The sequence below is a fragment of the Micrasema longulum genome, unplaced genomic scaffold (assembly GCF_059751315.1).
Source record: "Micrasema longulum isolate JH-2025_06_02 unplaced genomic scaffold, ASM5975131v1 h1tg000147l, whole genome shotgun sequence".
Taxonomy (NCBI): Eukaryota; Metazoa; Arthropoda; class Insecta; order Trichoptera; family Brachycentridae; genus Micrasema; species Micrasema longulum.
This window is the reverse complement of record NW_028277353.1, coordinates 663,966-679,274: the sequence shown is the minus strand read 5'-3', so window position 1 is coordinate 679,274 and position 15,309 is coordinate 663,966. Positions and strand designations below refer to the sequence as shown.

General features: G+C 31.6%; 1 protein-coding gene across 2 annotated transcripts in view; it reads right to left on the bottom strand.

The window, feature by feature from the left end:
- nrv2 (nervana 2) overlaps positions 1-15,309 on the bottom strand; it is a 60,118-nt gene that overhangs the window by 32,796 nt on the left and 12,013 nt on the right. Inside the window, exon 1 of one of the 2 annotated variants that reach the window (XM_088242597.1) lies at positions 10,421-10,683. The exons of the other annotated variant lie outside the window; for it this stretch is intronic. Coding sequence (XP_088098723.1) covers positions 10,421-10,550 — 130 coding nt within the window. The 5' untranslated portion in view covers positions 10,551-10,683. Of the gene's footprint in view, positions 1-10,420; positions 10,684-15,309 lie in introns of those variants that run through there. 2 annotated transcript variants of the gene reach the window in all.

The following is a 15,309-nucleotide window of genomic DNA, read 5'->3' as shown; positions in this document are numbered from 1 at the left end:
TGCAGTTCCTCTTTGTTGTTGGCAAGAAGCACGGCATCATCAGCATACAAAAGACAATTGACAGTTAAATCACCCATTTTTGCTCCCTTCTTAAGCCTTTCAGTTCTTTCATACAGTTATTGATATACACGTTGAACAGCCATGGTGACATCACACATCCCGTTTGACTCTTTTATGAATGTCAAACCACGAGGTGTATGATCTTGATATTTTATTGCAATACATATGTTTTTTTTAACTAACTTTTTGTACAAATGTCAATTGTACATTGGCAGGCTATAGCCAAATGGCAATTTCTTCTAACCAACAAATAAAATGTAAGTTTTATTTTCATAATTCAAGTTACAAAACATATTCAATGGAAAATAAAAATAAAAAAGGTAAAGATATATATAATTTAAAAATAATAATTTGTGAAGATATTATCTTAAATCATTACCATTACTCATTAGGAAAAAAAAATGTTTCTTCAGACGTGATTTATACAGAGAAACTGTAGTTAACATTTTTGATTGTGGATGGGAGATGATTCCACAGTCGAGCCGCATGGACACTATATGAGCTAGAGAAGAAAGAGGAATTGTGGATGGGTATTAAGAAAGTGCTTTGAGAATAAGAACGAAGAGGTAAACCACGAACTGATAAGCGTTGACATTTTTCACGGAGGTATATAGGAGCGTTAGGACTATGTAGGACATTGAACAAGTGAGAGAGATAAATAGTCTCTCCGCTGTCTAATTTTGAGCCATTTTATTTGCCTACGATAATCAGAAATGTGATCGTATTTCCTTAGACCAAAAATATACGAGTACATATAGAAGTCGTTTCTAAGTCCGAAGTCTATATTCAGTTAACGGAGAGTAACGTGTCGATTGTTTTATAGGTACGTCATTGATTCCAGTGTTTTTGCTAAAGATTTTGTATGCATAAGTATTTGTTATTAAAATTCGAAAATTATTTGGTGTAAGTCATCATGGAGGCGTATGTTGAGCTTCTAATACATCTTAATTTGAGGAAATTAAATAAAAAGTCGTTGGTTTATTTCTTACTTCCTGTTTTTAAGAAGTCGTTTAAAAATATTTGCAAAGAACGAATGCTTCTAAATAATGGCTATATATTATGAAGGTAAGTAAACATTGCCTCTTCGCTAAATCAATTGATTGAGAAGTACTTGTTTTACTGCTTCGGTATCAGATCGGCCTATTTCACGTGTATCGTACGAATCCACTTAACCCGGTAAAGTTAGGGTAGGTAGATACTCAATTATTTTTCTTTTTTGTTTTATTTCTTTAGATTCTTCTTGCTTGCAAAAACTTTGCTTAAGAAAATCGAGTGAAGATTAGTCGGCTTAATAAGTTAGGCCGACTTCACCGGTGTATGACGAAAGTAGATGTTTTAATGGATAACGTCGTAGATTGGTAAATATTTATTTTATTTATTGACTGGTTGTGGTCCCATGAGTCGTGTTGCGGACCTCAGATCAAGAGATCTTAGGGTCGAATCCAGCTCCACCGCCACTTGTTTACCATTTTCTAACTTTGTTATTTACGACTACTAAAAAAATATGGCCCAAAATTTAAATATTTGAGTTAATCATAAAAACGCAAATATTTACTTTAAAAATATATACATGTATATATAAATAAATAAAAAATCTAACAAAAATATTTAATTTAGCTACCCCAACACTATGTTTTAACAAGGGGTGCAGGTATGTATTATGTAGGTACTATAACAATGCTATATAGTTGTTCGGAACCGCTCCCAAAATTTCAGGTGCAATCAACCCTCATATATGTACATTTAATAAGGGGAGTCTACTTTTTATATCAATACTGTTTGGACACGAGGCGAGGGGATAAACATTTTGTTTACCTTAAAATCGTTTCCATAGTAAGCACGCAAGAAAGCAGCATAATTTTCGGTGCAAAATATTATACTTATATGTAATTAAAAATTAATTATATTTGACGCACTAACTTTGTGGTAATTTAGTTATTTATTATTTCATATTAGACAAAATCGCACAAAAAACACTCTGACAAATTTTGCTGGTACTTGGAGTAGGCTCAGTATATGAAGGGTCGGCAAGCCAGAAATATAAGTATGCCTAAATTTGTAATTGGTTCCTATAAGGGCAAAGATTTGTTGCGGCAAAAATAGATATCGAATTCCCATAACTAAAAATAATATTAAACAAGTAGAAAAGCAGTTATAGCCTAAAAGAGGAAAATAAATATATACAGCTTACGTTACTACAAAAATAAAAAAAAAGTATTATAGATTTGTAAATGATTCAATGTAGGTTGAGTATGAATAATCGAAGCAATTTATAAGAACCTGCTGACGAGTTGTATGTATGCAACTCAGCCGGACTTTAATTTAAGACTATATTGTAAATATTTTTGAAAAATAAATATTAAAAAATTAAAACAAATGGAATTGCATAATATTTCAATTACTATCCTTAACAAATTTTATGCTTCCTTACTTCCAATGTCCTGTCAACCAAATCGTAATTCTTTTTTAATATTGTTGGTTTATCAGATTTCCTTACACACCATACATTGTACATGTAATAGAAATTTAAATAAAAACAATTTGTTTTTAATCGATAATTATTTATTTAATTACAGACCGGTTTTGGAGCGACTATGCAATACCTGATCAAGGTATAATTTAGAATAAGAAGCATACACTTTTTACTACTAATTAAATTAAGGGGATAAAAACAAAATGTTTTTATTTTTATTATATTATATAAATGTAATAGTTTACACAATATTATTTTTGGTATGTGTATATAACCTCAATATCAAATACATAGATGGCGCTCCAAACGCGCTAGCGAAAGCTTTCCTGGTTTCATGACATATATACTAAAAACCAAAAATGTCACCGATATGGATATTCGCTAATAAGCGGAATGGGGAATGTTGTAGAATTCTACATAAAAGTGGCCACTTGAACCCAACCTATGACAGGTCATAAGCCCTGTAAACGCTCGAATATCCATAATCTTGAAACAAAAATTCTACCCATCTCTGTAGTGATATAAATAATAATGTAATAGTTTAAACAACTTTATGTAACAACTTAAAATAAAGAAGTACAAATACACAAAAGCGTGTGTAAAAGTAAGTTAAAAAAAAAAAAGGATTATTTTACGTCCGAAAAGTTTTATATAAAGTTTATAATTGTCCGTTTCGCGGTCTTATCATACACGCGTTTGCCTACCACGTAATGAAAGAGGTCTCGGGTTTGATTCCCGGCATGGTTAACATGGAGAATTTAGTTTAAAACGTGTTGTTGAACAAGATTTTTTTCATAGTGCCTGAACTATATCGTAAGACAGATTATTTTACCATAATGCAACAACGATAATCAAGATACGCTGCGATTTGTGTACCAATAGGGTATCACAAGTAGCATTATTTGCGGAATGGGAATAAATGTGATATTTATTTTAGAAATTTTGAAAACGTATTTTTCTAATAAAGGGGTTTTACTTATTGTTTGAATTTAAATCATAATTTAAATGGGTAATAAGATATGTAATATACAAAAAAACAAAAAAAATGGATCTTAGATCGCGAGGTACTATAGAAAACTGTAAACCATAGTCTTTTTGCTAATTTTTCTATGTTTTCTCTAGCCATTTATGACAAATAAATGAGAAACGAAATACTTCTCAATCAAGAAAAAAAAGAAGATATTTTATCACCACTCATCTACCTGTAGATCAGTACATTGTATTCAAAATAAACTGTATGCACGTAAAAAATATATTTATAATTGATTCGCCAAAAACGGAATTGGAATAATACTGAGCAAATTGTGTTTTGTGATCCATTTTCTCTCAGTGTGTCAGTTTGGTGATCTTGATACAGCATTGCATAATACGTCACATAATGCCATTTAGCAAAAAACATATGGTAATGAAAACATAACTACAACAGATGTCAGCTGAACTGCGAGAGGGTTTACGATGCTAATAATATGGGAGATGTTAGAAGTTAGATACATTGTGTTGTATGTTATTTGACATGTGCGTTCAAGAATTCTAGTAAACTAAACTGAGACTAGCGAATTCGACACTGTCGAGGCGTCAATAGATTCGGATTCGCATGAATGCATAATACAAAGTTGTGCCAACCCGGCAAAAAATACACTGGAGTCACATGAAAAAACTTGAAACAGTTTATAGGAATTTAATAATAATGTCCAGTTAAAAAACATGTTAAACGCTAAGACCTTCAAGAAATATACGCCATTTTTTATAAGAATACTTTAAAGAGTATGAAACAAACTGGTTGAGCCGATAATATGTTTCAATGAATTTTAGCCAGAAGAATCATATGTAAGTAGATACTGGCAAATTTTTTTAGGTCGCTACGCCTGCCGGGACATTTTTGGTTTGGCTACACTGTTTGGCCCGCGCGCCTCTTTTCGCCTCTTCAACGATTGAATGTTACGCACGCCTTTTTGAATTGACAAAAGTATTTTGCTATTTTTGCCATGAAAGTTGTTATAACTTCGCCTAAACTCGCACAACGCCGCAAACATTTTCCAGACAAAATTTGTGTGCCTGCAGTGTTCCGAAACACTAAGATTCACTGATTGCGTGAGCTGATCGCCGAAAAGGAAGAGGACTCAACACCAGGTTAGTCAGTGTTATTACATGTTGATTTCTCTGGTCTGTATATAACACTAACTAAACGTATATTGTAACATTTCTATTTTTTTAAACTTTTTTTGAATTTTTTTTCCTCTTTAATGTAGCAAGATCCTCGTGTTTACGAGAGGGAGTTCGTTTTACAACGATTTATTTCTTTATTATTTGTTTGTTTAATAATTATATAAAAATATTTCATATTTATACGAGTATATTTAATTACAATAATCGATCATATATACATAGAAAACTCATTGTTATTTATTTTACTATATACTATATGCTTATATGTTACATAATATGAATGCATTGTAAGTCCCCCGACTCAACACGGATTTTATAGCGAGTCGGGGCAAGTTCACAGGTATGGATCGTTCCTGATTGTGTCACTATAAATTGTGTGACTGTCCCCAATAAATTTACATACAAGGTTACTAAAAAAAATATTTAAAAAATAAGGAAACAAATCACATGATTCAGTAAAAATATTGTGTTTAAAAAATTATCAATTACAACACTGAGTACGAATAGAATAATTAATTTGTTTGAATTGGTTTAGCAAAATTAATTTTGATTCTTTTAATTAATAGCCATCACCATCATCATTTCGGTTTTCGCACCCAGAGGTGCATAGAGCACTTTCGTACAATAATGCAGTGAATCTCGATTACGTGTTACACGAAGATAGGTGTCTCAGAATCAGTATTCGCTTCAGGTGGCAGTCCAGAGACAGTGAAATCTTGCACCGAATGACATTTAAAATAAATATTCCACGATTACCTTGCTAAAAATCGAACCCGGGACGTTGCATGGTAGGCAAACGCCCCAACCACTACATAACTATGTGGACTTATCTCCACTCGATTTTTTTTCAGGATTTTTACCCGAGAGCAGCCGCTAATTTAAAACGATCGTCCAGGGTTCCGGTTCTATTTCACACACAGATTTAAAGCCAGTGTCATAATTTGAATAAAAAAATGTTTTTTTTAAACAGTTAAAATATTGTTTTTATATTTGTCTAAGGTGCACGCGTTTGGTTACAATGTTTTTTTTTATCTTATCGTTATCCTGTTGGGAAAATTGAACTAACCGCAAAATACGATTATAAACAGTAGTTGGTATTATCTGAACACTGAACAACTATGTACGTATTATTTTATAGGTGGATAGCCCTCTATCAATATTTTTATCTTGTTTTCGTTAGGTGATACATTTATGTCATTTGAGCAATACGTATTTAAAATTCAAAATCCATAATATTATATCTATAACTGCCTTGAAAATAAGTATTTTAGGTACTCTTTGCTTTGACATGTAACTCAAACGTTTTTATTTAATAATCTATTAGATTAGAAAATGAAATACGTAGGAGAATAAAAATTTACACATTTTTTTACTACCAAAATAGATAAGTAGAAAGCCGATTTTGAGATACAATCCATCAATGTCAGTATTTTCAAAGTCGATAAATGTCTTCAGGTAAACCTCAACGAATTAATAGTAATAATAATAAATTATGTCCATTTTTGAGGTGCCGTTTTCGTGAGTGATCATCTCAAGTAGACAAATGTAGTACGCAAACGATCCGGTCATACTGACAAGTTCGGAAACACTGAACTAGAGATATGTTTCTTTTATCTCGGTTAGTTAGTTCGCGAACGAAAAAAGCGCGGAACTAAATGGATCTTCGTTTTATTCGAATATTCGTATCTTTCGTATCATTCGTATCTTTTATACCTCTAGCTCATTTAGCTCATTCGTTCGCAACGATTGTGTCCGTATTCCGTGTTACCATACGGTATGTGTAGTTAGTTAGTTAGATTAAGTACAGGTAAATTATTTTAAGTTGAGGCCACGCACACATAGTCATTTGATCTATCTATAAACATTTCTGAAGTGTACAAGTGTGTGTTTATTAAACACGTTTGCCCAATTAACACAATCGTCCAAATCCAAACGGCACAATAAAATTAGGACTGATTGGCATTTATTGAACTATTCTGTATTTATTTCAAATGTATTCAGGGGCTACTCTCGTAAACACTTCTCCCCTATCATAAAAAAATAAACGAACTAGAGACCCGAAAGAAACAAACGATATGAAAGATACGATGATACAAATGATACGAAGATGTGAAAGATGCGGATATATGATGACCTAAATGAGCCAAATGGGCAAAAGGTACATTCGTTCAATTAAACTACTTAAAAGATTCGGTCACTTTAAAGATACATATCAAGTGACACGTATCTTTCAGTGACTTACCCACCTCTAATCTCAAGGCTTAAGGGTTTTCAACAAACATAAAATTACGTTATTTTGACAATTTATTGTTTGTTTACATACCGGGCGCAAGACTGATTTTCTTATATTCATGAAACACAAATGGTCAAGATATGCTGCGGTCGGTGTCCTAATGCAATGCGCTCTGCGCCATTAGGTGCGGAAAGGGAATATAGTAAAAATGATGACATAATTTGAATTTAAAGAATTCGAATTATCAAAAAAATGCCTCAGGTGTTAGCATAAATTAAGTCCGTTTTCCGTTAATTAAGTCCATCGAGGACAAGCGTTCGAACTTTCGAACGATTGTCCTCGATGGACTGAACAATAAAAGATAAGCTAAATTGTTTCAACGACTTTAGTTTATCTCTGCAAGAGTTTTCCACTCACGCATTTACCTACGTAGTGTTCTGCTAATTGACAGCAAAGTTTGATAGCTTAATCTATTATCACTATAAATCGATCTAAATATGCCGATCAGAACAAACAGATATCTATTGATAAAAGTATTAATAAAATATGGTTTTGCTTCGCGTGCGTGCGTTTAAAATGAGGATTATTTTATGACGTATTATCCGATAACATAAAAAGCAAATTTGCTGACGATTTTACACTTACTTTTAATCAGATGTTAGTTTTTCACTTAAGATTGTAATTAATATAATTATCAACTGTTGAAAGTAAGTGAAATTGAAAGGCAACGTAACATTATTTTGTTTCATACCCTGTTTCACAAAATTGATTTTATTTTATTTTTATACATTGAACTCCCAAGGAGCTTTTCCGATACAAAGTTGCTTATAAAATCAGTTGTAGTTATGCTTCATAGATAGTTAAGTTTAAAAATAAAGTAAATTAATAATTCATTAAAAAGTAAGTAAGTATACTGTGTTTAAAAAAATTCAAGAATTATTCAACGGTGCATTATTATTTTTACAAATCAATAAATAATGAAATCAATAAGTACCAACATAGAATTTGAACAAGTGAGTAACAGTGTAAATAGCAATAAAACATGTAATACTGAAGTAGTAAATGAGTGATTAATTATAAAATATTTTTTTGATGAAAATATAACTAATTTAGCTGTACCTATTAATTATGGCGGGAAAAGTATTACATACTATGGGAAAAAGATCATTGAATTTGTTGGCATAAAGATATCTACTTTTTAATTGTCTATATTAAATAAAGACTTCTTCCTTGTTTCAAAACAATCACTGGGTTAAATTAATTCTATATAATATAGTGATAAGTTTAATTAAATTGAAGTCTAGGTATTTACAAAATTTGTGAACGTATCTATTATTATTGATAAGCTCTACTTGGAGGTTGAATCCAGTGGTTGTCTACTAAGATTTGGCCATAATCAAAATAGTGTCTTTTTTATATATATACGATAGTTATTTTTAATTACAATTGAACTATGTACCATTTGTAGTTGTATTTTATTATACTCTACTAGATAGTAGCTATTTGTTAGTTAATGTAAAACATATTTGAGATTGAATGGATTTAATGGATTTAACCTCAAGGAATAAATTATTTAAGTTACTTACAATTTTTGGTTTTTTACACACGAAAATACAGAAATTAAACAAAGAATACTTTGAATCTGAATGGTGTACCAATCCAGTGCCCTATGCACCATTAGGTGCCAAAAGATAATAATGATGATGACTCATGTATTTTAATTTTAAACAAACATAAAAAACTAACGTTTTCTGCACAACTTTTTTTTCTATTTATTCTAGTTTAATTACATGTTACCGACGAAGATACTTTAAATTTTCATACAAATATACACATTTTCGTACATTGTTATCGATGTTCGTTTATGCTGTCTCGATATGTACCGATGAAGATAGCGTCCATGATCGCGACCCAGGTGGATTTATATTTTACAGCACGCCAAACGAGAATATGATTTATCGTGGACTTTTTAGAAATTTTATTTTAAAAAAAACATTCATGTTCATACAAACAAAAAAGTAATAATTAGCACACGAAAAGTTTATACCGGTACCACATAATACATAAAATAATTTAAATATCAAATTATATGCAAACATTGAAATAAAGGAACGACGCACTAAGCACATTTGGAACACAATCACAGCTATATAATAATTGTGAATACAATATTTATCTACCAATATAAAATCTTCGATACAAGAAATATTTAAGTTGTGTAATTTTCATGAAGATTATTTTTTAAATTTGCACGTTTAATAATTTTGGCGGCTCAGTCATAAAGAATAAAAATAAAAAGATATTTACATGAAATATATACATTTAATATATGTGTATGGTCAGAAACTATTTTCTATTTCTAATTCCTATGAATTGAATTGGTAAGGTAGCAAATTTTGGACTTCTGCAGTGGCGCTATTTCAATATCCACAACATTATAACGGGATTGGCATCATAAGATTAACAATATTATAACATTGCTGTTATTGGTTTGTTGTGTGTCCAATAATGAATAAATGTTAATGTAGGCATTATGATTATTGTTTTGATTGGAAATCGCAAAAAATGCTGTTCCGAAAACGATAATATTGAACGAGAATCGCGTGAGTCATGTTCGAATTCATTATTATTTGTTTTAGAAGGTGATTCAAGCTGTTTCACAATATCGCATTCATAAACGGAAAATGGGCGTAACTCTTCTAGCGGAATATTGTTTGGAAACTTGTCAACATTAACGAAGTTTATTATAAATGGAAGCTAGAAACAGTCATATTCCAATCTAGTTAGTGTAGAATATTGAGAATATTATATCAACATTTCGGCTAGCCTCATGGGAGTGAGGACGTCCATAAATAAGTTCACAGTTTACAAATACTTTTGGCAGAGATCATAAAGTCGCTCGGTGCCATAAGATTGAGGCCATTAATTCTTAACTTATACTTAAGCCAGAGAGCTAGATCATGATATTATCCTCGAACGATTTATACAATTTTGAACGGTTTTCGTTACGATGTTAGGATCGAGCGTTTTATTGTTTACGTTTGCACCTGCCACGCCCGCAACAACCTTAACAACCGACAACCGACAAACGGAGGTTACCTTTACAATCGTTTACCTGATAACGATTTCTAACTGGGAAGGTGTCGCGCGTCGGTGTGACAAAACAATAGTGCTCTTTCGAGTAGTCATCTCTGCTCGTGGTCCACTTTTCATTCAGGGGAACCCTTTTCTGCTAAGATTTGACAGTGCGAAGCCTCATTTAGGCGGCATAAACACCGAGCGGAGGCGGCAAGCATACGCGCGTCTCTTTCTCTCCCGTGGTATCGGAGCGCGTAACATTCCGCGCGCAAACTTTTATCACAATTTACCACCAAAAACAAGGATAACCGAAGGAACCTCGTGTGACGGGTCTAACCGGAATGATTTAATAACCGCCTCGATGTTTTGTGATGCAATTTTCTAGGCCGGAGCTGAATGGAATGTCTTACCCCAACTGCTTCCCGTGCGGCCCATGATCTCTCCATTGCTGCCATTGTATAAGAATTGTTTGAGAGGGACTTTGTCAGCCTTCCTGTACTGTAACAGTTCCGGCGGCGCCGTCGGCGACGGTTTAGACATAACTACGCAATCCGCACCACACGACACTCCGCACTGCTGCGAACCGAGCGACTGGCGCTGGTTGGGTCGCTCGGTGCTCGGTTGCTGGCTGGTCGGCTCGGATGCCTTGCTCACTCGTCGCTAGCGCCGCGCTGGTCTCGCGGTGACCACCGGCGGGGCGGGGGCAGGGGGCCAGGGCCGGAGCGGGCGGGCGCCGGGCCCCCACCGCAGGCTGCGTCGGGAGCCGTTGCCGGTGCCCACTATCGCCCGGCTGAAGTGCGGCTCTGGGCTCTCACCGTGCGTTTAACTCGTAAAGGTAGTGTAATGTGCATTACGAGTTTAGAAAATAATTTAACAACGGTAACAATAAATCACAATAATATGTTGTAACAGGGAAGTATCACATTCAAAAATTACCAAACTATCGGTTATATTATTTTTTAAATAGTATTTTTGTACACATTGAATTTCTAACAAATACGAAATATTTATTTGATGTTTAAACTGAATATTGCTGAATTTGTAAATCAATCACGGCATATTTTGACCTTTTACTTTATGAAAAAAACCTATAAAAAATTTGCTTCATTTTACGTATAAAAAAATATATTTCTTGTCCACCGTATCGGTAATTTTCACATTAATAATTAATTAGTATATTATAATACGACATTATTAATATTGAAATACAATTTAAAAATACTTTTTTGCCATATTGATTGTTAAAATATATTGTATTAATTTAATGTTGACTTTCGGGTATTGTAAATCAATCGTACTGTCCATCTAACGGAGCTGAAATATATTTATAAAACGCAAATATTTTTTTGAACCGGATTGTGCTCAAGTAGTTAGTAAGTTTCAAAGTATTTTTTTTTGAGGAATAATCAGCACAGCACTCGTCAGCCGACGGGAAAAAGAGGATATGGAATAAAGTTATGAAAAAATACATCACAACACCTACACCAATTGAGGAAAAAACGTTTCTTGGATTTTTTTCTTGCAACTGCCGGAAATCGAAATTGCTACGCCAGTTTCACAGTTGGCCCTTTAACTAACTACGCCGCAGCACCTGTTCAATATTTAAAGATCAATTTATGGAGCAATTTATGAATCACAAAGGCCTGAGGTTCTAACCCTGCTCTATCACAACTTGATTCCCATTTTCTAGTAGTGGGGTATTTAAAACTCTTCGAAAATGGTCCTAAATTTTAAATGTTTGAGTAAATCATAAAAAACGTTTACATTAATTTTTCAATATAAAATATAATAATTTTTATAATTATATAATATAATTTTTACACACGCATCCTCACACACAAAAAAAAACTCGCACACATGCACTTCTATAAATTATATTTAACTGAACTGGATTTTTATAATTGTATTTATGTGGAAAACTGATTTGGCTTTATTTTATGTTTTTTTTTTTATAATGTTGTGTATATTTTTTTGTATTGCTGTTGTTTTTCTTAATAAACAAAAAATAAAATAAAAATAAATAAAAAATAAATATATTGCATTTTCGCTACAAATTTTACTAACGTAAAATAAATATTTATATATTTATCATATACACAGAGAAATCTGTGCGTAATATGTACCTGTTTTTTGAGATATATGCAAATGTTAAAATATGTTTAGTTTGATTTATAAATTAAGATGACTTATTAAGCATTTTTAAGAGGAGTGATTTGCAATTAGTGCTCGATTACCTTTTGCATATACACAGTGTTTTAGGGCCAGATCGCTAAATTTCTATAAACTAGATTTTCCAAAAAAATAATTGTTTTTTTTAAAAGTACATTATAAAAAGTGTGCTTCTGAAGTTTCTCTGTGTATAAATCGTTTTGCTTTTATTTTGTTCATGTTTTTAAGTTTCTTTGTCAATATTAGTACTAGTGTTTCATGTTTTTTTCTAATTCCTCTTATTATAATTGTATAACTGTTGATAGCACGCAATTTTTTTTATAACTTGCATGCCGTGAACAGTTATACCGAATAAATGAACTAATTTGTTATTGTTCCATTTATCACAAAATAAAATGATTATCTTTCTCAATAAAGATTCATGAGTATTTTTTTCCCTTGTTCCGCTTATTTATTGCTTTGTTTATTATGCATACAACGCTTTTTTCCAGGATACATAAATATATAATACAACATTTATTTTTCACGGGTACAGGTCTTCACTATTTTTTTTCATTTTTATTACTCTTATTCCTAAGGTCTTCAGAAAGTCAATATATCTTCCCGCAGTGGCTTTATTTCTTATAACTCACTTTGGGTTTTCAAAAATAAGGTCATATTGTGCGCACATTTGTTTGCAGTTTAACCTCTCGGCGTCAAACATAGGATAAGCATAAAATTTCAGTTTTAGAAATATATGTTTTTCTATTTTTGTTAAATATTTTTGAATGCGTTTTGCACAAGACGCTACATCTGCACAGACATTGAGGAAGGTGGGGTAGGTAAGGAAGGCTTGGTAGTAGTAGGTGAATTTAAGTCAGTTAACGCAAGAATGTGCGTATGGATAATGCTGCGGTGAGGCAGAGACGATGACAGATGACAGAGAGGAAAATATCGAGTTTAAAATAAACATTAAAACAATATTAAGGGTTTATAAAATACTGCCCAGTAAAAAAAAAAATTGCAACTTATTAGAAGAAAAATTAAGATTACGAATTCAAAAATATTTTTGAATTAGTAATCTTAATTTTCCCGCAAAAACGGTTATTGCAATGGCCACGCCTCTAATATGTCACGATTCATTTTAATTTTAAACTTGGTTCGAAACCGTTCAAATTTTTATATAACATCGTCACGAATATTGACGACACAACTAACAATGCCAAACATTTCGCGTTTTTCTAGTGATATATTTTTTTATAATTTCTTTTTTAAAGTTATACATGAAAACATTTCTCCAAAATCAAAATACTGATTTTGAAAATACAATTAATTATTCTTAATCCATTTCATATATTTTTATTTGTATTCATTGTGTGTGATATTTTCCTGTTGAATACCAGTGGCGAGCCGTGATTTATTTTATTTTATTTTATAGGTAATCTACAAAAAAAATCATTGATTTGTACCTACATATAATTACACAATAATATGTAAGTAATCAAATTATAAATGGCTATTTTTTTCTGTGGTTCTGTGTCATCATCATTCCTTTTCCGCACCTAATGGTGCATAGGGCACTGCATTGGTAACCAATCGTAGCGTTTCTCGATATTTTTTGTTGCATGAAGGTAGGATGATCAGTCTTACGCTTCAGGTACCAGTCCAGAGACTATGAAATATTTTAATGTAAAAACACTATTTTAAATAAATATTTCATATGAACCATGTCGGGAATCGAACCCGAAACCTCTTGCATGGTAGGCAAACGCGCTGACCATTACTCCTCGAGGCCGACAAAAATCAACTCAAACAACAATTATTATTACTCACCACGCGATATACGTAGCTTTTATCTACACTATTTTAATACAATGCTTGTACAAAAGTTTGTTGAAAAATACCACCATGACATTTAGCAGATATTTTCATTATGATTTTACTGACAACACTAAGCACTGGCAGATTCCTTTTTAAACGAATTCTGCCTATAACGGCCACTGCGAACGCCACATGTCCTATGTGATACATAATATATGTCAACGGTATCCTTTCATAGAAAAATAGTCCTTCGGAAATAGTGCTCGAAATACTATTTTGCAAAAAGATAATCTTCAAATGATATTTGTAATCCACAAGCTTGTTTTAGTACTAAAAAAGCTGAATTGGGTTAAAGATGTAAAATATAGTGTACTTTTTTGAAAATTGGTGTATTTTTTTTTATTGAGAAATAAGCTGAGGTTTCATCGTTGCGACATGGTAAAAATTACTAGTAAATAAACACATACTTTTTCTACAAAACGCACATTTTACTCTTAAGATGGCTCTTGCAATGGTAATCAAAACAATTCCACATACACAGTATCAGCCAAAAAATAAACATCTTGATTATAGTGACCGTGAAAACCTTCGCACCTATTTTAGTAATTCTCATAAAAATATTATTTATAAAATTTTTCAAACACCAGTAAGATAAAGGACTTATTATTTATTTATTAATATACACGGCACGTAGTGCCTTTTACTTTACAAAAATATTTATTGTGTAGAAATAAACACTTCAATACAGTAGGTAAAAGAGGGGAAAAAAAAGCTTAAAAAGTTTATATGTACATATTATATCATAATGGTTTCATTCAATGAACACACTAACATATTGTGTAAAAAAATAAAAAGTCATTATAAGGAATAAAAAATAAATAAAAAACATTGAAAGGAATATAAAACTAAAAAAATATGAAAAATGTTTTATAATTAATTTTTAAAGAAGTAATTTTTTTAAAAAGTACAGGTAGGTATATTTATTAATCATAATTACATTGAACAAAAAAATGCAAAATTGCAAAATCTAAGTTAAGGAGAAAAAATGTTTTTTTTTTTTAAGTTAAAAATAAGAATCCAATAAGCATATAACATGTTTCATTAAAATATACAAAAACTTAAAAAAAGTTAAGAGAAATCAATTAAAATTTAAAAAATATAGTATAGGTACCTACATAACTACATATAGCTTGACAAATGAAAAATACAGTTCACTGTCTTTGAAATAATTAAAAAGAGTTGATTTATATAAACTATACTGTATGTTAAATATATTTGATTTATAAATTTTATAGCGTCGAACATAGTAGATACAAAAATCAACAACATT